Source organism: Atta cephalotes, assembly GCF_000143395.1.
Source record: "Atta cephalotes unplaced genomic scaffold scaffold00013, whole genome shotgun sequence".
Lineage (NCBI taxonomy): Eukaryota > Metazoa > Arthropoda > Insecta > Hymenoptera > Formicidae > Atta > Atta cephalotes.
In genome coordinates this window covers 2487132-2510886 of record NW_012130077.1, presented here as the reverse complement: position 1 = coordinate 2510886, position 23755 = coordinate 2487132, and the positions used below count along the sequence as shown (strand labels likewise).

The 23755-nt window shown below is 33.8% G+C and overlaps 1 protein-coding gene across 1 annotated transcript; it reads right to left on the bottom strand.

Annotated features, from left to right (window-relative positions):
* Positions 1–1428: 1428 nt before the first annotated feature.
* On the bottom strand, positions 1429–23287 carry LOC105617477 (retinal guanylyl cyclase 2). Its single transcript, XM_012199033.1, has 21 exons — positions 23017–23287; positions 21213–21376; positions 19539–19665; positions 18260–18412; positions 15308–15683; positions 13663–13961; positions 13136–13241; positions 12467–12569; positions 11221–11409; positions 10380–10460; positions 10118–10294; positions 9601–9760; positions 8977–9126; positions 7883–8054; positions 7335–7475; positions 6898–7090; positions 6437–6608; positions 5699–5969; positions 4285–4296; positions 2814–3400; positions 1429–1679 (listed from the first exon to the last, which is right to left on the bottom strand). Exons 1-21 carry the CDS (start codon positions 23285–23287, stop codon positions 1429–1431), a joined length of 4155 nt encoding a protein of 1384 aa, XP_012054423.1.
* Between the last annotated feature and the right edge of the window lie 468 nt (positions 23288–23755).

Here is a 23755-nt window from a genome sequence, read left to right as displayed (position 1 = left end):
TATATATATATATATAAATAATGTATATGTGTATGTACGAGAGCAATATATTCAACGTTTTTTTAAGAAGGTTCTTTTTTTTGAAGAATAATTTTTATATCAAGCATATATTTAGCAAAAAATTATAAACGACTGATTAATTAATTAAATATTTTTCCTTTTGTATTATTTTTTGTATTATTTTGCTATCTGTCTTGCCTTTATTAGCCTAAGATCCAATTTAAGTTTATAAAATTGGAACTTTCTTATATCTTCCACAAGATACGTGGAATGATTTTCTAACATTAAAATTCCACTCAGTAAAATCGACTTTAAATTTTCGCTTGAGGGAGATGTTTTATGGTGCGTTCGAGGAGACGCTATTAGTGCTACTGTCATTCTATCTTTGTTGTTTATTAGATGTACAATAAAGATAGAATGAACAATAGCGCTAATAGCGTCTCCCCGAACGCACTTTTAGGGGTACCTTTACGCTCGTTGATAACTGGGAGGGAGGACAATTTTTAATTTTTGCAAAGTAAAAAAGATTACTCTTACGCAGTAATGTGAAAAATCTGAAAAAACGAGAAATACGTTAAAAATTTCGATATTCTAATAAAGGAATCAGGTTATATCTAGTTCAAATTTAAACATAAAAATTTAATGGAACTTCTTGGATATCCAAAATATTCAGAATTTTGAATACTGTATATCATTTAAAAATTTGATAAATGTTTAAGAGGATCCGTTAAATATCTGTGTTATCTGGGCTGCTAATAATTCAGCGTCAAGGATCGTAGATGACAGCGTCATTGAGCGGAAGTTATCGATGAAACATGTTATCGTTATCGTTGAAGCATGTAAGATTGATAAGTATATACAGACATGTTGGAGAAAAGAGCGGATTGCTCATAAGTCCTAAGGAGTTTTTCTTTGCACCAACGATTATTTGTAAACAACATACGCCTGAATCATTAAATTTCTATCACGAATTGCGTTCATTCGATCCCCTGCCTGCGGGTATATTACCAGACATCAATACAATGTACATATAGATAAAAATACGGAGCAGCAACAAGTCACAGTAATTGTATCTTTTTATTTATTCGCGCAGAAAGATACCGATCTTCAAAAACAAATTATTGCGATCAAGTTTCCTAGCCAACATTTCTTTCTCGACTGTGATCGTCAAAAGTCGGTATCATCAATATTGACTAACTTCTAATCTCAGTTTAACCGAGATCTCTTGTTTTTCTCTAGAAATAGAGATCTACGATTATAAAAACTGTATTTCAATCTTTCGTTTACACGGCTTTTTATCAATTACATCGTAAAAGCGATTCTTTACGTGTCTCCAAATGAATCGTTCGCTGCTCCAAATGTATTACGCTCGTATCGCGTCGTATCATGTTCGATTTTCTGCTCGTAAAACTTTTCTCAACAAGAATTTTAACGTAACGATAGGGACTCGACGGAAAGGGATACGGAAGCAGCGTGACGGTAATTTTGAAGGAGGGGTTTAGGAGTGGCTGGTGGCACTTCCTCGATTCTCTCCAAGTCGTTGGCCGCGCCCGCGCTATTTTGCTTGTAGAGACGAGGAGTTGACCTAGGTGGGAGCTGCTCCGGGATTATGGAAACCGGTTCATCCGGACGGTCTAAGCTGAATTGCCTCTTGAGCATTCGGCAACCAGGGCCCTTCGCTGAAATCAGAAAAAGTAATGTTATCTGTTAGAAATGCAAAATCAATAACGTCAATTGCACATCCCATATATTTTTGTGATATTAGAAATATTTGAATAATTCAATATTTTCCAATAAAACGTAATAATCTAAATGCAGAAAACTTTACACACACACACACACACACACACACACACACACACACACACACACACACACACACACACACACACACACACACACACACACACACACATGTATATACACAGAGTATTCAGCGTAACGATCCGCACGATTTTTCAGTCACTTCCGACAGTTAAAAAAAAGACTGGGAAGGATGAGTATTCATCTGTTTTATACAGGCTACAATATGTGATAAAAAATTAAAAAAAATTTTTTTTCCATAAAGAAATTAAAGTCAAATTTTTTTAAGTAGCACTTACAATTTTTTAATATTATAGGAGTCTTCAAGACGAATTCAAATCACTGTCGAAATGTCACTTTTATTGATTTTATTAAACATATTTTATTAAATAAGTACACGTATATACATGTATGTATTTATGTTCTGTGTTTTAGTCAAAGGTTGTAAGTACTATATATTATTACAAATAATGTTATAAATTTGATATTAAGTATCAATAAAATCAATAAAACATCAATAAAAATGACATTTTAGTAGTGATTTGAATTTGTCTTAAAGATTCCTACAATATTATGGAAAAAATTGTATGATGCTATTTAAAAATTTTAAGATGACTTTGATTTTTATATGAAAAAGAAATTCATTTTATTCTTTTATCGCAATCTGTATAAAACAGATGAATATTCACTTTTTAATTTTTTTTTTAATTGTCGGAAGTATCTGAGAAATCGTGCGAACCGTTACACTGAACATCCTGTATATACACATTTATAAAATCTCATTTATATACAATATAAATAATTCAATCACTAAAATTGAGGTTAGATATCTTGAAATATCTTTTCTTTATATGTTTTGAGATTTTCATCTTACAAAAATTTTCAAATTCAGAAGATAACATTTATTAATCAATCATTGAGTTTGATTAATTATTTCAAAGAAATAATTAATTTTCAGACTTCAAGAAATAAGGAATTGATGAAAGATTCTTAAATTTCTTAACACATACTGTGATATTCATTGGGCGATAGACATCTGTAATGATTGTACGGTGTACTGAGATCGTTCTCATCGATGCATCCGGGAGTGAAGCGGCGATGTCTCGCCAGTGGCTGTCGATACGCCGCCGAGCTAGCGATCGACGTAAGTGAGCTGGTAGAGGCACCAAGGAGTGCCGCGGGCGGATCAGCACTAGAAACCGAGGGTGACACCCCGAGAGAAACCTGGTTGTCGCTGGATGTGCTCTTGGTCATGCTGCTGTGAACCATCTCGCTCGTCCTCGTCACTGTATCCTGTTTGCCCTGTAACACTTCGATGAAGTCGTTGGTAGACTTCAAGGAATAGCTCGGCAGCAACGTGCGTTCGTTGTGTACGGACACGGCGACCTTCCTAGTGCTGGCCTCCTCGAAAGACGCGGCTCGACTACTGCCAGTAGTAACTCCGCTGCTGACGGACTCCTGGCGATCGGGTTTGATCTCATCAGGGCTCGTCGGTTCTTCGTGTGTCTCGTCCTGAGACGGGATTACCGGTAGCTGAGGGCACGCCAAGGTACCAATTCCGTTCTGGTGGCTGTCCAGCATGAGATTTTCGTCGAGCCTTCAGAAAATTCAGGAAATTCAGAGGGAAATGTATGAACCGCTGGGCGGACTATAAGTCATTTCTTATATTTTGAAAAACGAAGAAAAAAGATAGAAGATACGTTTGTGAAAATTTAATAAATTTAAAATGTAACTTTTATCATATTTTTATGGTATAGGAGAAAAGAACTCAAATTTCATGTCATCCCTGAAGTGCTAGTGCATGAAAATTGGTATACATCGAAATTTTATGTTACTTCTGTATATTGCTATTTTCCGCCGAACGGTTCATATGCTGGAATGCAGGATGTTGAGAATTTTTCGCGTAAACATTTCGATGCAAATGGCATTTTGATGCTGGTGGACCCAGATGTTTTGTATGAGTGTTTATTCATGAACGCCGTTTTAGTGCCGGTATCGCTCGTGGAGAACTGACAGAAATGGGAAAGTTATAAAAGTGATTATAGCTACATCCGAGGAACGATATGATTACATCACGGGAAGGACAGACTTAACTTTAGGCGACGAAGAATTAAACTTCTAGTAAAAGGGCCTGAAAAGCAACTTTTAGTAATTGACATTTTGACGTAAATGTCGTTTTGATGGTAATGGTCTCTGGTGTATGTTTATTCATGCACTGTTTTTTTACATTCTTATTTTAGTTTACGTTGCTTGTTAACTGATTCATAAAAGTGTTTGTGTTGAATTGTTTTATAAAAATTTCGGATTTTTTAAGGACAAAAATTTAATAAATGATTATAGTGGAAGATATTAGACAGATGATATTGAAATTAATATCCAACTTTCGTTACATTAGTGTCTATCATAAAAAAAATTTATCTAACGTGAAGCAATAATATGATGGATCTGGATGTTGAATAATTTATATGAAAATCTACTCACCCATGGTTCTCCCTAAGTGTGGCAGCAGAATAACAACGGAAAAAAGCATTAAGTATCTGAAAATGAAATGATGCAAATAAAAATGGAAAATGCGCGAAAAGAGGTAATGAAAGTAAACTGAACGTTTTTTTAATCAAATTTATTTACGTATTCAAATTATTATTAAACATTATTAAATAAATAATAACGAAATTTAATTAATTTAATTTATGATGCATTTTAAATAGTATTTTGCTACATAAATATGCATTTCATTTTTATATTTAATTTTTAAATCGACCTGGAAAAAAATGTTTTATAATATTATATAATTTATAATATATAAAATTATATAAAATTCTATATAATCTTATATAATTGTATATAAATTGTATATAAAATATGTCAATTTATATACAATTATACAATTGTATAATTAATTTCCAATGGACGCGAAAATTTAATTGTTCTCCGGGAAAAAATGTTTTGCATACAATTACATAAAATTATATAAAATTATATCTTATATAAGATTATATATATATAAGATTATATGTAATTATATGCAAAACATTTTTCCCGGAGAACAATTAAATTTCCGCGTCCATTCGAAATTAATTACAGATAAAACTTCTTTTTTTTATCACTATAAACTACAACAGAAGTAAATTATTTAATTTACTTCTGTTTAATTTTCTTTACATCGTACGTAACATAAAACTGACTTCCTCGAATTTTGTGAATTATTTTTCTTAGATTCGCGGTTGAAAGATTACACATTAGATCGAAAACACCCTGCATAATATAAACGTTAATTTTCAGAATATCAGGCTTTTCTTATATGCTTATACACACGTTACCGAGTAGGTCACTTTTTGCCCCCGGGTGTTATAAAAGAATAGTTAATATACGGGAGAGAAAACTTTGTTGTTATATCACTTTCGCGAGTACGTCAATTATAAGTAGTAAAATATGAGATAAAAGTCGCGCGGTTGTTGGGAGGATCTTAACGCACACGAAGTATGGGTCGCCTACAACGCGCAACTCATTGTTACATAATTAAAAACTCTCGAGCGCGTTTCTCGGTATTCTCTAACACTTAATCAAAGAAATACGCGCTAACTTTGTTGATTAAATTCGATTCTTTTTTATACAATAACTAGCGCGATATGCTTTATAAACTAAAAGTATCCGGGAACTTATTTAGAACTATTCTCGTCACATTACATTCCGAGTGTGATAAAAAGAAAGAGATAACATCCACAAAAAGAAAAGACTTGTCGCAATAAACTGAACTTAATAAGGCCTGCCGGATAAAATGTTAAAATCACGCCCCGAGTACTTTTAGATGACTCGGGCTTGTAGGAACTTGTAGTGGGATAGGACATGCTGATAGGGTGGGAATTCGGAAAATGTTTCCGATGGAATGGCTTACCTAAGGGGTGGCGGCTTGGGAAGCTCCTTGTCGAAACCCTGCTTGCCGAGAAGCCAGTAGGTCGGCATCTTGCCTTTACCCTTGACATCGGTGGGCCCGCGATATTCGATGTGGTATCCACCAACCTGCGTCAATCGATCCCTTGTTGCCTGGCTCAGATGGATACGCCACGGCGCCCCAGTCGATTCCATCCTCGAGGCGGTGTTCACGGTGTCACCGAACAAGCAATAACGTGGCATTGTTAAACCTACTACGCCGGCACAGCATGGACCTAACGAGGAGGAAAAGTAAATTTCTTTCTTTAATATTTCAACCGAGAAAACATAAAAACGTTTTCGCGGTAAAAGAAATGCTGAATATAAAAAATACATATCATTCAGATTTGCTATTTCAACACTGATTTGATCAGCATATTGTTTAGAGACGATATAAATCTACAAGCAAAAAAAATCAATCAAATCGATTTTATATAAAACTTGTTTCCATCGCAAAATTGTCAAAGTTAAATTTAATTAAAAGTTAATTGATTAAATATTAATTAGTCAATTAAAACAATAAGACCTTAATTGTGATCATAATGAAGTGATGAATTTGGCTTTTTAACAGCCAAAGAAGAGAAGGAAATAAAAAAAAAATATCTAAAATAAGAAATTCTATCTTCTGATTATTCTACTTTTAACAATTATGAAACATTACGAAATCATTAAATTAAATATAGAAATTATTTAATTATCTAACCCGTATGAAGACCAATGCGTAACCTAAGCGGAGTGTCCGGAAGGTGTTTTAACTTGAACTTTCCACTCTGATGTAACAGATCGAGCGCCATGGTTGCTATTTGAGTTGCATGATCGGGTATTCTTACTGGGCAACCGCCTACAACCATGTAGGCATCCCCAATAGTTTCCACCTAATCGAATATGCATTCTATAATATCGGAATCCAACAATCTTCTGATAAAAAAAATTTTTTAACTTCAAAAAAATTTGAAATTTTGGAAAAGCAAACATCCAAGTATCATTTTTATTTAAAACATATTTTTTCTTGATAAAATTATGTACTTAATATTTTATTATTTTACATTGTGCAACGTATTCTCTTGCATATATAATTAAGTTATTTTATCTTCATATTAAAAAATTATTTATAAATAAACTTGTCGAAAAACAATATGGCTACAGTTCTTTCATTACGATTACCTTGTAAACCGTATACGCATTAATCGTGTCGTCAAAGCAAGTATAAAGATCATTGAGAAGATCAACCACTTGAAAAGGCGTTGAACGCGCAGATATCGTCGTGAAGCCAACAATGTCCGAGAAATAAATGGTGACTTCGCGAAATTCTTCAGGATCGACGGGCATGCCGAGCTTCAGTTTTTCGGCGACCGAACTAGAAATATCGAGCTAAATATGCTAATTTTCCCAAAAACATTAAAATTAAATCAATTTGTCAATTAAAAAAAATTTTTGAACGAATCATCAATTTTTTAAAAATACGTAAATTTTTAGTTCTAATTCTTAAGCAATTGAAAAATTAATTATTAAAATTTAATATCAATAATAACTGTATCCAATCAATTCTAACAACATTATTTTCATGAAATAATAAAATTTTTAATGTTTCCGTTGTTTACCTAGGTAACATTCTGTTCAATAATTGCTCGGTTTTTTTCTTCTCCATGTCAAGTTGTTCCGTACGCTCACGAATAAGTTCTTCCAGATTATTTGAATACTTCTCGAGCATTTGAAACATCGTGTCCACGAAGTTTACCTTTCTGAAAATTAAACGCGATGTCTAACAGCAACATCTTTTCAATTACTATCAAAATATACTTATTTTATTAAATTACATGACATCAATAATTAAAAAATAGATATTTCTTTAATAAAAATCTTTTTTCTAAATATATATATATATCTTTTTTATAAATATAATAATTATTTAGTTACTTATTAATTAGTTTATTGACGCAAGTAAAAATTTGTAACTAATATTATTAAAAATTAAAATTTTTATAATCGAAACTAAAATTATATTCAGTATTATTGAATCGTGATTAGATCTGCAAAAAATTTTGACATCGCAGCCCTTGACTTTTTGGCCAAAGTTATATCCAATATTTCCGTTCTAAAGGCACAAGGCACAGTGCCTCAAGGAAGTATAGTTGGAAACCGATTTTACCTCCCATGATTTAGCTTCTTGAAGAGATCATGTACGTCGTCAAAATCGGGCCTCATTTCAGCGGTTTCCGCCCAGCACTGTCGCATAATGTTTATGGCTTCCGGTGGTGCAGCGCCTTTGCTGACCGATGGTCTTATCAGGGGTGGTGGCTTCATTACTTTCTCAATTATATCTGCGAGACAGAAATGTCTAACATTTCAATCCTCAAACGTAATAACTGTAAAATTTTAAATGACCGTAGAATTTCAAATCGCTGATAATCGACTGCACGGTTGCAAGATTTCGAAGAGTTTCACATATGCGAAATAATTCTTGAATAATCAATATCGATAAATTAGCAAGTACAGATTTAATTTATAGTAAATTGTAAAATCTGAGTTCTAATTATGTGTTTGCCGTTAATCATTTTATCGGAAAACGATACATGCCAAGAATTGGCTTATTCTTAACTCATTTCTCATTCATTTATCACAATTCTATTTTTTCGATAAATATAATTTGCATAAATATAATATGAGACGTTTGCGAAATAATTATCATATTAAGTATAATTTGCATTAATCCTGACTTTTCAAAATCAATAATTTATTAAATTAATTAATTATGATTAAAAATAATTGATAGAAAGATATAAGCAGATTTTTCTCGGTCTATTTTATTATTTCAAGTCTGGAATAAATAATAGGAAAAATGGATCTTCATGTATCTTCAAAAGTTTGTTAATCTTTAAGCATATAGTAAAATGCTCACAACTCAAAGAATAAAATTTTATTTTTATATATATTAATTACATGTATAGAATTATTTTCTGAATTCTTTAGAGTGAAATCTCACTCTAAAGTGAAAATTAAGTCAGTTTTGAAAAAGAGTGGCCTAATTTTCAATCTTTAAGAGATAAAGACATATCTAATGTAATCTCTAAGTTCTAGAGATTACGTTAGTTATGCCTTTATGAGATAAAGAAACGTAAAAATTGAATTTTATGCTTTCTGGACAACACTTTTCAGTTTCCTTTTCTAGAATTAGTTTTTATTTTAAATAACTATACGTGAGGTGCTATGACCATCTATTTACATATTGCACACACACATTACCTTCTGGAGATAGAGCGAGCATACAAAATGGTTCTCCGCGAACAACGACTTCTTGCATGATAATTCCGAAACTGTAAACATCTCCAGGCTGGGTTCCCTTTTTCTGTAAGTTCGGATGCCTAAGCAATTCCGGCGCTGTCCATAATAGATCTATCCAACAGTAAGCCGATGATCATTAACAAAATTAATAGCGACCCGCTTATGTTAATTTTATTCTAATTCTATTTTCACTCCCTTGCTATAATCCTATCTTCTAAAGTAATACGAAATCCTGACTCTCGACTGAATATCTTCAATTAGTAAAGCATGCAGTTTAACTTTTAATTAGTGAAACTTTATAACTTAAGTATCTTAAATAGTATCTCGAAATTCTAAACAACGCGCAAACACTTAAATAATAGCATCTTGATGAGTGCAAAATGCAATCTTCATTCAATTCAAAAAGTAAATCTAAAGATAAATTTATATTAATAATATGATATTCTTGAGGAATTGTAAGAGATATTACAGTCTTTCTTGTTTATTCAAGTTTTAATTAAAAATTTTCATGTTACGAAAAATCACATTGAATATATGCTAAAGAAGATATAATGAATTAAAGAAGTCGGAGCAGAGCAAGTATACCTCGAGCTGTTTTCACAGGTGGTACTATATTTTGAGCTTCATAAAATGCAGGCAGACCATAATCGGTAACTTTTAAGACCCATCTCGCATCGATCACACAATTTCGCGACGTGAGATAGCCGTGGACGCGTATTGGAGTGCTGTGAAGATATTTCATACCCTGAAGCAAACAAGCCATCCAAAATTATCATAGTTTCGGAGTATCTACAGAATCAATATCAAGTTTGAACCTTGAAATTATTAACTGACTTATCATCGAAATAAAAATTTAAAATCTTTGATCATTGTATATAATAATTTGAATATTTTTCCAATTGTACACATGTTAAACATTCAATGTTTCTATTTTAATTTTTATATTATTCTTATTATATTAATTAATAATGAAATGGCAAAAAAACGAGATATGTATAAATGCATCCCACAAAATTTTTCGATCTCTTCTAATCTTTCTGGTTTCTCGGAATCTTCTTGGAGATACTTATATTTAACGTATCATGTTCCAGATTGTACTTACCCGTACAAGATCGGTAAGTAAGGATAATCTGAAGGACCAATCGAGTTTAATCTCATCCTGGACGAGTACGTCCTCCAGGGAGCCCCTCGAGCAATACTCCGATACTAGACAGGGTCTCGTAGGTTCGTTAAGGCATCCAATCAGAGGATTGAGGTTCTCGTGTCGCAGTCCGTGGATCTGCTCAAAAGTAGAAACGTGGAAGTGGAGAGAAACTTGATCGAATCTAACTCAGAGGAATGAATAAAAGGATGTGCGCCTTTACCGTGACCAGCACGTCCATGGCCTTGCTCTTCAGTTCGAACGTACCTTGAAAGGGCAGCTCCTTCAATTGAACCAAGTCACCCTATCAGAAATCAAAACGGATTATTAACTCGAGCATTAATATATATATATATATAACATTATATCCATCGAATCTTGTAACATATTGACTTATATCAGAGAAAAAGAGTTTGACATTGAACTAGATCGAAGATTAGTTCGCAGCTGTTAGCAACATGTTTTAATACTGTCTTATCAATCTTCATTAGGTGCAAAAGGTTCTTATCGCTCTGATCATATTCCAAAACTTACGGCATTAATCAGCGTCACCGTATGACTGACGTCTACGACGCGTGGAAATGAATATCGATATATGTCTCGGAATATATATTCTTAGCGCTGTCGGATAATACCGTGTATCATGTCAAGCAGAAAATTCTCGGAAGTGATCAAGGGTGAAATTGTTTGCAAGGGCGAAGGTATACAATGTAGAATACCGATAATGCCTTGAAAGCAGATATATGGGATAAGTCTTCTTTTTCTCCGCACTGATTCTCACTCTAGTCTCTTTTTATACACATAGGAACGATGTAAAATTGGACACTAGAAAATATTGGTGAACTATTTCTACGTGTCTATCATCGCATGTCGCGTTCCTCCGTAAATTATATTAGTAAATCCTAACTGGATCAATATGTTCAACAGAGATTAAAATCTGTAACCAAGATAAGAACGGGATAGAGGATCGAAGACGTAGCTTTCGAGTTTTGCAGACGAGGTGAGAGCGAAGTGTATTCGGCGTGATTGTTAAATGGCACATCGTGTTTTATACATATACTCACGTTATATCTAGCGCGAGGATCCTTGAAAAAGGTATGTCTTGTTATGTTCCCGCCGCTAGCCTGCAGGTATGGCCTCAGCGAATTCACGCTTCCGAGCTGGAGCAAATCCGGTTTCTCGACTTCCGGTCCGCCAAACTCCTGCAGCTGCTGCAGCCAGCAGCACAGCATCGCCTCGATGCCTTCGTCTACCTGAGAACACGCACAAGTCGTGTGCGATAAAATGTGTCTTATCGTGAAAGTCATTTGAACGTAAGATGCAAAGTAATAGATTCGAGCTACAGAAAATGTTTACCGAAATCTCAACTCCGCCTAGTCCTTGACATAAAAAAAAGCTGTACCTAAGTATGAGAAATCGAAGCTAGATAATACAATGCTTTACATGCTTAAATAAGCTATGCGGAATGCTGTATAAAACACTCATCGTTTTTGTTTTATGCTTTACAGATATCTCTTTTATGATATATTTCTTTACAGTAATTTGTGAATATAAATTCTTTGAGGAAAAATCACATTCTAGAAATTTACACCGTTCTTTTATGTCAAGCATGCAGTCGTTGAATCATAAAAGTCCAAATCATAAAAAAACATCACTTTTTAAAGTGAAGATTACGACGAGTATTCATAACGTTTAATGTACTAATGATGTTTAAAGTCTGCTCAGCGATTCAATTAAGTCGTGTGAACTGGTATCACGGTGTGACATTTAGCATTTTTATCAGCTATTTCTACTACGTGAGACAAATAATTTAGGAGCTCATATAGCGACCATTCTCTCTCGAGTAAAATATATATCCTATCAAGACCGTAGCAAGTCTTCTCGTATGGAACGCATTGCATCATATTAAGAAGAATTTCTCCCGCAAAGTAAAGTTAGTCCGCAGTGCTAACACGACTTCACAATTTCAATGACAGCGAAAAATTGTTTTCATCATATACGTAGGACATCAGATTATGATTTTGTTTAGACATATAATAGGTAAACATCATAGAATATAATAGATAAACACTACAGAATTTTTATAACAACGTAAACTTATCGACAAGTTTAGCAACAGATATTAATATCTTTCACGCCATTTGCGGAATATTTCACATAGGAATGATCAAAGACATTGATAAAAGAAGCAACTAAGGAACTTCATTAATAACTTTAGTAATTCTACGCGAGGATTCTTTAATCCTTTTGGCGGCACTGAAAGGAAAGGATTAAAAGCTCCTGTCATGTCGTGAATAAAATTCCACTCACCGTTCTGGAATCTACTGGAGGCACTTGAGGAAAAACGAAGTCCGACGTCGTTAGAATGATTTTGTACGGACCTTTCGACATTCTTTTCTTAAGCAGTCGCTTGCTAGAATAAATTTGTAATGTATCCAGTATTAAATCTTAAGAATTACAAGGATCTAAGAATTTTATGAAGTATGTATGTATATAAATGCTTGGAAAATCGTTGAAAATTTCAGAAATATTTTTATTCAATGCTTTCTATTTTGTAAAAATTAAAATTCTCTAGTGATAGATAATTTAAATCTGTATTAAATAATATAGATTTAAATATATCTTACAATTAATATATTTAGTAATATATTTTTTACTTACATTTATTAAAGTACTTTAGTATTAAAGTATTTTAATAAAGTTGAAGATAAAATTTAATAAAGCGAGAAGATTTATCGTAACTTATCAATTTTCTAATTATTCAATAAAAATTACAAAAACGCTAATCAATTAAATCAAAACTCAAGACACTACTCTTGAAAAACTGCCATTAATTCTAAAATTGTACATTTACGCATCAGAGAAAAAAAAAGAAATATTTCTGATGATTAGGGACAATGGGGGCGTTGACGCATTTTCTACGGTTTGGCTACGGGCTGTAAACGATATGACGTATAACGTGATAAAGTAATCACTCACCGGATTATAATCGCGACGGCGATGGCGACAAAGGTGAACAGCAGCGACCCCAGAATAATAGCTACGATATGTGTGGTACGGAAAGAAGACATGTCGGCCAAGCCATCTGTTAAATAATTAATGCACAGCATTATCTCATTAGGATTATCGGGCGATATTTTCGGAATCGAGGGAGCTGTCTATCGATCCCGATCAGAAAGGTACAAAGGGAGGACCCTTCCTTAGCTTTTCCCTATATCGCAATTAACCCATCCTATTTTTGACAGTACCTTCCCCGATCGTATCGCAACTCAGTTGCACCAGCATCGTGCATTATAAATAATAAACTCAATAAATATTTTCTTTCCTTTAATATCGCTTCCATGACATATACATTGCATTATTAATTGTACATCACAGAGAGATTGGTTTACACCGCGATTTTCCGTTTTGAAATATTGTTCTCGGTGTCGTATTAATTACGATAAAATTGTCACATAAAGAGACAAACGCGAATGCGTTTATTATTGCATTTCTTGCGAACTTACTCTGGCAGTCGCCGTCGACGTCGCAAGACGGCAAATCAGGCGCCTCGATGTTAAGAAATGCTACCGCGCTTGGCATCAGCTGCTGGACCAGCAATTGCTGATGCCGTTCGACTACCGCAAGGATTGGCTCCCAGCCGGCGTCGCGCCAATTCATCAGGGCATACGTGTACATCTTGTTGTTGTGGCTGTCAAGACTGCTGTTATCACGTGTTAACACGGTCAGTGATTCGTTCAGTCGATCGAACAACGCCAGCGTCGCGTAATCTTGCGTGCCATTGAGGACCTTCTTCACGTCGTACCTGCACAAGAAACCGAGAGAAAGCGTCTCTTGAGAAGGCGACGTGACGTCGCGACGCTCTGCCGCGCCTAGGACATCGCAGGCTGTTCCCATAAGTTTCCCATAAGTTAATCATGGTGCGAATTACACGGATCGACGCCTACAATTAACTTGGCTCGATTATTCGACAGGCGCGATTTGTATTATAATTCAGGATCGTCATGTTCGAAAGGAATTTCGTAATTACGGCCTTAATACCTCGATCCGACAAGGGAGATCTTTCAATTAAGGTCGACTCCTCAGCTGATTTTTAGACAATCTATGTATATTCCACTCGAGTTTTATCTTTAAGTATTAAACAATTAGTGCAACTCTAATTGTATGTAAAAATATGACGCATTTTAAATTGTAAATATTTTCAAACTAAAAGGAAACGAATAATGTTTAAGTATTTTAATAACTATTTCATCATATTGTTTCATCATATTTTGCAATCATATTTTTTGAATATGTTAACATTGATTTATCATAACATAGCAAAATATGTTTCATATGATGTTTTTGATCAAAGTTATACATTTTTAATTATTATGAGTATATATATATAAGTGCCTCTAAAAAAGTAAAAACTGTTGCTTGCATTACGGTGTGCTAATATTTTTTACGTATATTCTGAGGATCTATAAAACTTCATCTTGGAAGGGTTTTCCAGGCAACATGGAATTTTTGCCATTATAAATCATCTCTAGTATTAGTACTTGTATCCCTTCTTGTTAAGAAAATAAGCTACAAGTGTTCTGAAGAACAAATGATTAATTACATAATTTTAATAAGGACGTTAATTAATTTGCCAACATGACTGCAGAATTATTCATGATCCGTTGCTATATTCTTACTCAACTAGACATTTGCGGATGACTTAATTGCGATTATTAATAATAATTAAGACTTGAGTATTAACTTGTTGATCCATTTCGTGAGTTTTTAAAAAAATACAAAATACATGACGCAGAAAGAATTTTATTCATTACGAACGATATACTATTTACTATGGGATAATGCAATGAAAATAAATTTGAATCCAATAAGGAAAGTTATGAATATTATAAGACCTTTTATATTGTCAAAATTAATCAATAGGAAAATTAAAATTGATTTTATTATTTATATAACATTTTATTATTTATGAATAAAACTATATGTATATAACAAAGTAATCTATATACTTTGTGTCAGTTAATATTTTGAAGAATCTAATTTTATATTCTGTGAAGAAGCTGTACTATTCCTCGGCTTCAGAATATCCTAAACTCGCAACTACTCACATCAATGAAATATTTCCGGTTAACGTTGTTAATGATTGATTACCTCTGATCAAGCGGCGTAACCACAAGTAGATTCTCTATCGTGGTGCTGCTGAGATTCCTTGGTGGGACGAATCTTCGTGCGGTATGCTGCACCTTTTGCATTCTCTCGTCTCTCTCTGGGGTTGCATACGGGCCAGCGCGAGTTACATTCGAGGTAGAAAAATTGGAAGACTGAGTAATCGCTGAGTGGACCAGAGTTGATGGATCAGTGGAGAGCGATGTAGGCGACGAGTCGTCTCTCGGTAGAAAGAGATCGATATCTTCCGTGTGGACCATCAGAATGACAGAATTCTGGATGTGCGTTTGCCACGCGACGTTCAATTCGATCAGAACGCGACTCGTCATCTCGTCGAGCAATGGCAGACAAAGCACCGTAGCTGGCACAAAAAAGGGATCAAGCTAGTTTGCATGGATATATATGACATATGTAAAAAGGAATATGAAATACTCGTGGAGGTAAATAAATAAAAAGTCCAAACGAAAGAGAGTTTGGACAGGCAATTTCCAATCATAATGGAATTATTTGTTATTTAGTATTACTTGGAATTACAATATTTATAGAATTTGATTTATTCATATTACATTAATAATTATGGATAAAGAGGAAAAGACTATATCTCTTTCTAATACTTTTATAAGAATTAAGGCCTTCGTGAATATCAATATATGAAAAATTACAGTGATATTATAATATTATATAGAGAATTGTATTTAGGATCTATTACAGTATTTTGATCTCATCAATAAATCAACTTTAATTTATTAGTAAGTTCTATATGCTTAGTCTTGGCATTAAGAGATTAGGCATAAGGGATTCAATAGTATGATAACTGCCATATATTTTAGATATGATCACTAAAACGATTCGTTTAGTACATATATCTTTAATTGGATAAATATTCGATAAAAATTCCAAATATTTCCGACAAGTTATTAATTTTTTATAAAAAAAATATTAAAAATCAAAAAATATATTTAATCAATACGAGAAATGAGGAAATAGTAAATTTCATCTTTTTTATCACAGATTTACGTAAAATCATATATTTGTCTTTACGTACAACATACTCTTTACTCTAAACACGTATGTACAGATGAGAAAAAGAACGGAATAGAGGGAAAGGGCACATTGAAGAGAAAGATAAATCAAAAATTGACATATTAAAGTTAACGGACAAGAGATGATCAATCGAATGGAGATTAAATAGCTATATATTTTTATAACTTTGAGAGATACATTAAAAATTTTAATTAAAATGTTACAGAGAATATTGAAGATGAAGCATTATATAAGACTAATTAATATTAATTAACTGTAGGAAGAAAGAGTGGCAAAAAAACATTGCCTTTCACGAAATATAATCATAACTCTGATATGTATATTGCAATGACAAAACAAATTCTTGGTACAATAATTGAACAGGCAAGATCCTCTCATATATAGAAAATGCCATTTCGTGCCCTTTAAATTTACATTGACATATGATAATAATTATACCTTCCCCAGACTCGCGATAGATCGTGTTTATTTCCGTGAAACGCAAAGCAAACCGTTCATTCATGAGGCTGAAATTAATTAAAACGAGCTTTAACTATATATCTCATATGGAGATGTACGTCATTTCGGCTTGCTCTTAAATAAGTCACGTCGTGCCATTATTCGATTCATTTGCATTACATCGCAAGTACATCGCCAAGCGTAAACTTGTCGTTAACTAATTATAAGTTGCGGAGATGTTGAAACGCGTGATTACGCAGCAATGACGTAATGTAAAAAAATTACAATAATCTGCGACAAAATTTCATTTTGCGTAATGATTTTCGGATGGCACACAATGTTCTTCTTTTTTCATACACATTACAGTTGAGAGACCTGTAGATTGGTTGCAGGTGGGTTTTATTGCCGTTAAGCTTGGCTCAGCGGCCGGTTATAAGTCTCGTCTATGTCTTTTATGTACGGAGGAAACATTTAGAAAGACGTTGTTAACTTCACGACCCTCTATAAACATACCGCATACATGCGGGAACAATTTTCTTGTCTGTTATTTTTACTCTGGGAATTTCGCTTACTGAGCTGTTTTCATTCCTACGAAAAGTGCAGAATAAAAGATTTGTAAAAAGATTCAAAAATAGATTTTCATTTAAATCAATTCTCAAAGGGCAAATAAACAGCAATAACTTGCATGTATCTATACTGCCGCGTTATATTTATTTATCTTATTTTACTTTTCTTTTTCATTTTATTTTACTTGATTTTATGAACGATATTAATTTTTAAACTAATTTATTTTGCAGAAATGTTATAAATCTGCATGTTTATTTTAATGAGGGATTCCCTCTTTTTCGACATTATTCGCATTTCGGAAAATGATAAAATTTTGTCACTTCCCTGCAAAAGCTAAAAGATCGCTGCTCAATAAAAGACCTTTGGTATCTCTGGTACGTATTAGCGAAGAATATAAATCAACTTTGAATCAGATTAAATCGAATAAAAGTTAAAGGTTCCGAGACACCTTATGTAAATTTACATTATTTAGCGACAAAGGAACGTAATTAAAGGATTAAGTTGTGAACACCATTTGGAATAGTGCGGAGCTGATGGCATCGTCATCAAATTGCGTCGTACGAATCGTGGAGCAAACTGCATAAACGTTCTCGATCACGAAGGGCTTTCAGAAGGAAACAGAAGGAAAGGATGAGAGGGACGCGTGTACACGTTGTGTCGGTCGCCATTCAGAATGAAGGTGCGTCAGCTCGCGCTATTTAATCCTCAATCTAATAGTTTCAGTAGTTACTTCAGCGGAGAAAGAGAAAGAGAGAGAGAGAGAGAGAGAGAGAAGAGAGAGGGAGGGGAGGGAGGGGGAAGAGAGAGAGAATCCTCAGAATCGGAGTTGTAAGTGCCGAGTAATGCCCGCGAGTTTCCGTATAATGGGATTAAGGGTGCATTACTTACCACGACGGGAGACACTGTGCATGGACCTTAGAATTCTGCGGATCTGCTCAAGGGTTGCGCGATGGGGTAGAATCAGATGATACCGCAGGACGACACCGATCCGTCGGAATGCATTGATCATGGCACGGTCCAGGCTGGACCACGGTTCGCGATCTGTGGTATTAATCGTATCTCTCTGCCTACGTACATTAAAATTCAACGCGCGCATCGCATCGCGCAGCAATCGTGTTTTAATGGACAGTCAGGCAGTCAGCATAATTCGGTCTGTCACTGAGTGTTACCGTCATTATCATCCCGGATCCTTTTGTTGCTCGTATTTGCAATTTAATCCGTAACTCGACCGAGTCGGACTGTGACGTCAGGGTTGAAGAGTCATATGTAATTTTTTTCATGCAGCGCACGTTGGAATAAATGAGCTTTTTTGCGTCGCACATTTATTCTCTCACATCGTTTGATGGAGACGGCTTGCAAAATACGTTACGTAATTCCCAAGCTAAGTCGTGAATTAATAAGAACTGCAAATTTTAATTAACTATTACGAAGTACATTTTTGTTGAAAATGCGAGCTGTATTTAGGTTAAATTTCAAGGAACTTTTTAATGAGAGAAAAGCGGAAAGAGAATTGTTGTCATGTTTCGAACAAGAATGATTAATATGGATCGCGTTGATAAATCATGAGCTTTAAGTATAGCTTGTCATACGCAATCTCTATTAAAAATATCTTTATAAATTATATTTTTAATCTCCTATCTTTCGATTCATTTTATATTATTTTATCATGTATTTATTTATCTACTATTGTTTATTACATATCTAAATGAAAAATATATCGCACAAATGAAATATTTTATGATAAATTTAATTTTAATCAAAACGCCAAATATCAAGAAATTTAACAGTAACAAACAACTGTATCTTCATTAATAAAAAGTTCTAACATAACAAAAGTAAAAGAACCTCTGGAGTTATGTACTAGGAATAGTATCAAAGAGTTAAAAATAAAATAATTTCATTTAGTTAAATTAAACAATACATATATTTTTACACGTGAAAAAGTTACTTTCTATTATTTTTTTTATTTTATAATACTTCAGTTTTGAAATAATTTAAATCAAATGGATAGTGTGAAAAAATATGTATTGAATAAACAATAACAAATTAAAATCAAATAAAAATTGAAATAATATTTTTCTTATCTAACTAACATTATTTGCATAATAAAATTTATTTAAAGCAATTATATGTATATAATTATATGTATGTGTATTCGGAGACTTACCTATGCTGATAACAGCCGCTGTCTTCCATTGTAAGTGTAGAAATATTTCCGCTACGGCATTTGCCATTGACGGTAATGATGGAGAAAGCCTAATGATTGAAGGTAGATCCTTTTCCTTTAAATCTCTCTGAAACATAAGTTATCGATAATTATATTCATGATCTCAAATTTTAACGAGATGATACTGAGACGGTTCATTTTCCGTTTACGACTATTATATTTAAAATCAATATCACAAATAAAATTGTTTTATAGAGAAATATTTGTAAAAATTTTCAGAATATTTATTTTAACGTATACATCTCTTCAAAAGCAATAACACATATGCGTAGATTTGTTTGTGTTTCTCATAGTAAAATAAAATATCCAAAATATTCCTTACAGACATACTCTGCAATAATAACATTTTAAAACAATTTCTATTTTGCTCTTTTTGATTCCAGAAAAGGATAAATAAAGGTTAAACAAATACAACGGTATTGGGAAGTTCAGTTGTCTTTTCAGACCAGTCAAGGAATATCCGAAAGTATATTCGCTGAAACGATAACATACTGTCATCTTGGGAAACGTATGAAATATTTAAGAGAGTCATAAAGAGAGTTTTTCGTGGGGTGACGATTTGTTTTGCTCAAGCAAATGTGCTTTGACAAATCATGGTGAATTAAAGGAGAGAAATTTGACGAAGCTCTATATTATTGCCGTCGAGATACCCGATGGAGATACATTGCAAGTTTTGTCGCTTGCATCGGAAATGTCTATAATTGAACGTACGCCAATTAGAAAACTAAATAACAGGAAATAACCATTTCAGGTCCAATTCAAATGAAGCTCACAAGTCGGTATTAAAATTGGCTCTGCCAACAGAATCAATTGCATAGAGACTAAGATAAAATTTTCCAATTTTAGTCCGGATATTACGATGTATGTAATAATTTACGAGCACACGCATTTTCATTATTTTAACTTTTGCTTGTCAGGAAAAAATACAACGTCGCTAAATAACGTCGCATCATATTTTACGGTTTGCTACAAACGCGCCCTGCAATAAACATCGTAAACATTTGCAGATAGATATTTGATATTTCTTTTCATCGGTCGCCTCGTGACTGAATTTTGATTATTTTATTATTTTATAGAGTGTGATTTAATTTTTTAAAAATAATAATAATAATACCCAGTCAAAGTGACATTCTAATATTCCGAAAAACATATGTTGCGATCTGTATATAAAATAATTTACATTGATGTAATTTAAATACAAAACGAAATATGAATTACAAATATGACTTGGACAGGAAAATTAAATAAATCATTTAAATTTTGGAAATAGTCTATTTTAACATTTTATTATATAGAATAATAAAATGTTAAAATATATCCATAGGCAGCTTTTTTGAATGAATCAATTCGTTCAAAAATTGATACAAAATCAATAACAGTTAAATATACACGAGGATGCTATATTATAAAGCGATTAAAAATTTTACATCTTTTTTCTCTCTGCAGTTGTTTTTCAAGAAAAAAATCTAATATACAGCTTTGTTTTATATCAAATATTTTCGAAAAATTAATTGTTCCCCAAAATATATATACGGTATCTTAATTGCCGTTTAACGGCTCCGATAATTGTATAAGCTACGAAAACCATCAGCAAGTAAACGCGATAACACTCACCAGCGGACAAGTCCAAGTTAACAGCAGTTTATTCCCAAGATGCGCGAGTTTGGCGGCGACCTCGCAAATCGAGCTGTCGAGCGCGGCTATCACCGCCTTCGTGTTGCTCTCGCCGAGAGCGTGCATCAGCGCACCGAGGCCTCCAGTTTCCGTCTCACACGTCACTAAAAGTTAATTAATCATGCCATTTAATTCTTGATGGGCGAACGACAATCGAAGGATTTGAAACTGGGCCAGGCGAATCTTCCACCGCGAAAACTTGTTACCAGCAACACGTAAGAGAAACGCATTACAGAGCGAAAGAGGGTGTGACGTACATTGATTTAATGCAATTTTCAATAGGGGTTCGTGGGTCAGCTATCGATTTCAATAAGCTCGCTATCCTCTTTCATCTGGAATAATAATGAGACAACCATCGCTCTCGTACTTCCTCGTTACAGTACTCAACACAACATCGAACCCGGTGTTTGGCTCGTCGCATTGAAACACGATTCTGTTTAGACGGGAGTATGTATATCTCTCTATACGAGATATCTATACGGCCGTTGGCGATTGTGTAAGATACAACGGTTCAAATAATACGATGGAGATGCTATTAGCGGCGCTTTCTGAATGCGGATCTCTCGCGGCCACTCTCGCAGGAAGATCGGGTTTGCGACACTTGGGAATCGTCTGAGCCATTCTCTCGACGTATCAACTTCGTGCCACGCAAATCGCATTATATTCTAGTCGCGTCGTCGCATACTCCAGTTTCGTTACGTTTCGCGAGACACGTACCATTCATAAATAGATAAACGTCATTCGAAAGCTAGGCTCTTTGCGTTTCACCAGCCCGGCACTTATGCCAAACGCATAACTGACCGAGTTTCGATTTGAATGCGTAATTGGATTATTGAATATCATGTAATTCATGCGTGTGTAAATTTAGGGTCGGCTTGATAACACGTAACAGAGCCGTGCGAATCATTATATTACACTCTATATATTATGTGAATATAAGCGTAATACCATTACTCTCGGTGAGGAAGGCATGAACGCTAAAATTTAATGTTGCGATTCTGGCATGCAGTAAACATATAGGTGAGTGTAATTAATTACTCGGGTGAGAGAAATAACCCTTAAATTAATTAATGTATTCGAAATTACATCCTACGTGCTGTGCGGTATGTCTTAGGCTTCATTGTCTTTCGTATATGAATTTTCCTGTGTAATTAATTATCACATCGTTAAATATCATCAGCTATTTGTATACAATTTTCAATGTTCTTACACGTTTGGATATATTCTATACTGAGAGAAAAGTATATCGTATTTGTGATTATAATTGCATGGTAAAATAATTATGGTTAGGAGCATCATTTTTATAGAGTTATTATTGCTATAATGTTAGTATAACAATAATCTTATATGTATACAACATTTTATTTTTTTTAGTATAATTTACTATATGCAAATATTTGTATGTAAGATAATACCATATAATTAATTAAATGAATACATATTATAATCGTTATGATCATAATTCAGTGTTTAGGTCATAATTCACATGGTCAAAACAATTATGGTTGTCCCAAAAAATGACTATTTATAAATTATAGTTAAATTATGGTTATTTCAACCATTTTTTTTCTCTCAGTGTAATTGCATGTCTCTCATTATAATTACATAAAATATCCAAATTGTAATTTTCCAACTAGATACGGCGTATAAAATTTGCAAGACTCGCACGGCTCTTCCGTAATATCACATCGTTATTGAATAAATAGTATCGTCGGACAAAGTCGAACGCAAGTAGTATACTCACGAGATCTCGGTAGCACGCTGATCGAGAGCTCGTTGGTTAGATCGGGCGCGTGCTCCAAGTGATTCTGTATCTCGGTGATGTTGATCTCCCCGTCGCATCTCTCGCCCAGGAAGATTATTACGTCCGCGTCGGATCGCTCGTCGCGCGATGTCTCCGCGGGATAGGTGGACGTGCACGAAATACCGGCTTCGATTGCGGAGGGGAAGAAGCACCCGGATAGGACCGCGATCGGGAGCCACCACCAGAACCGGCGAAAACAATTCCCGGCCATGGGCCCCTGGACCCTGCCGACCACGATGTCACTGCCACCAAGGGGAACGGCGAGAGAACACTCTGTTCTGCCGATTCATCCTCACCTGTGAAATATGTAAACGTGGCTCGCTGACCTATTTAGACGTACATAACAAGATTAACTCTTTTGCATTCGGGGTTCAGAGTGTTCTTTCAAAGTTGCTTCATAATGGCGTTAAGTTCGAGTTGCATATGTATACATAATAGACATAAAGTCTATATTTTTTTCAAATAATTTTGTTTCTTAAATGCATCATATGATTTTTGATATATATACATTGATATATATATATATATATATATATATATATATATATATATATAGAGAGTAGAGATACTATTATTATATATATATATATATACTACTACTATATATATATATATATACTTCTTACTTTATTATTATTATAATATATATATATATATATATATATATATATAACTATAG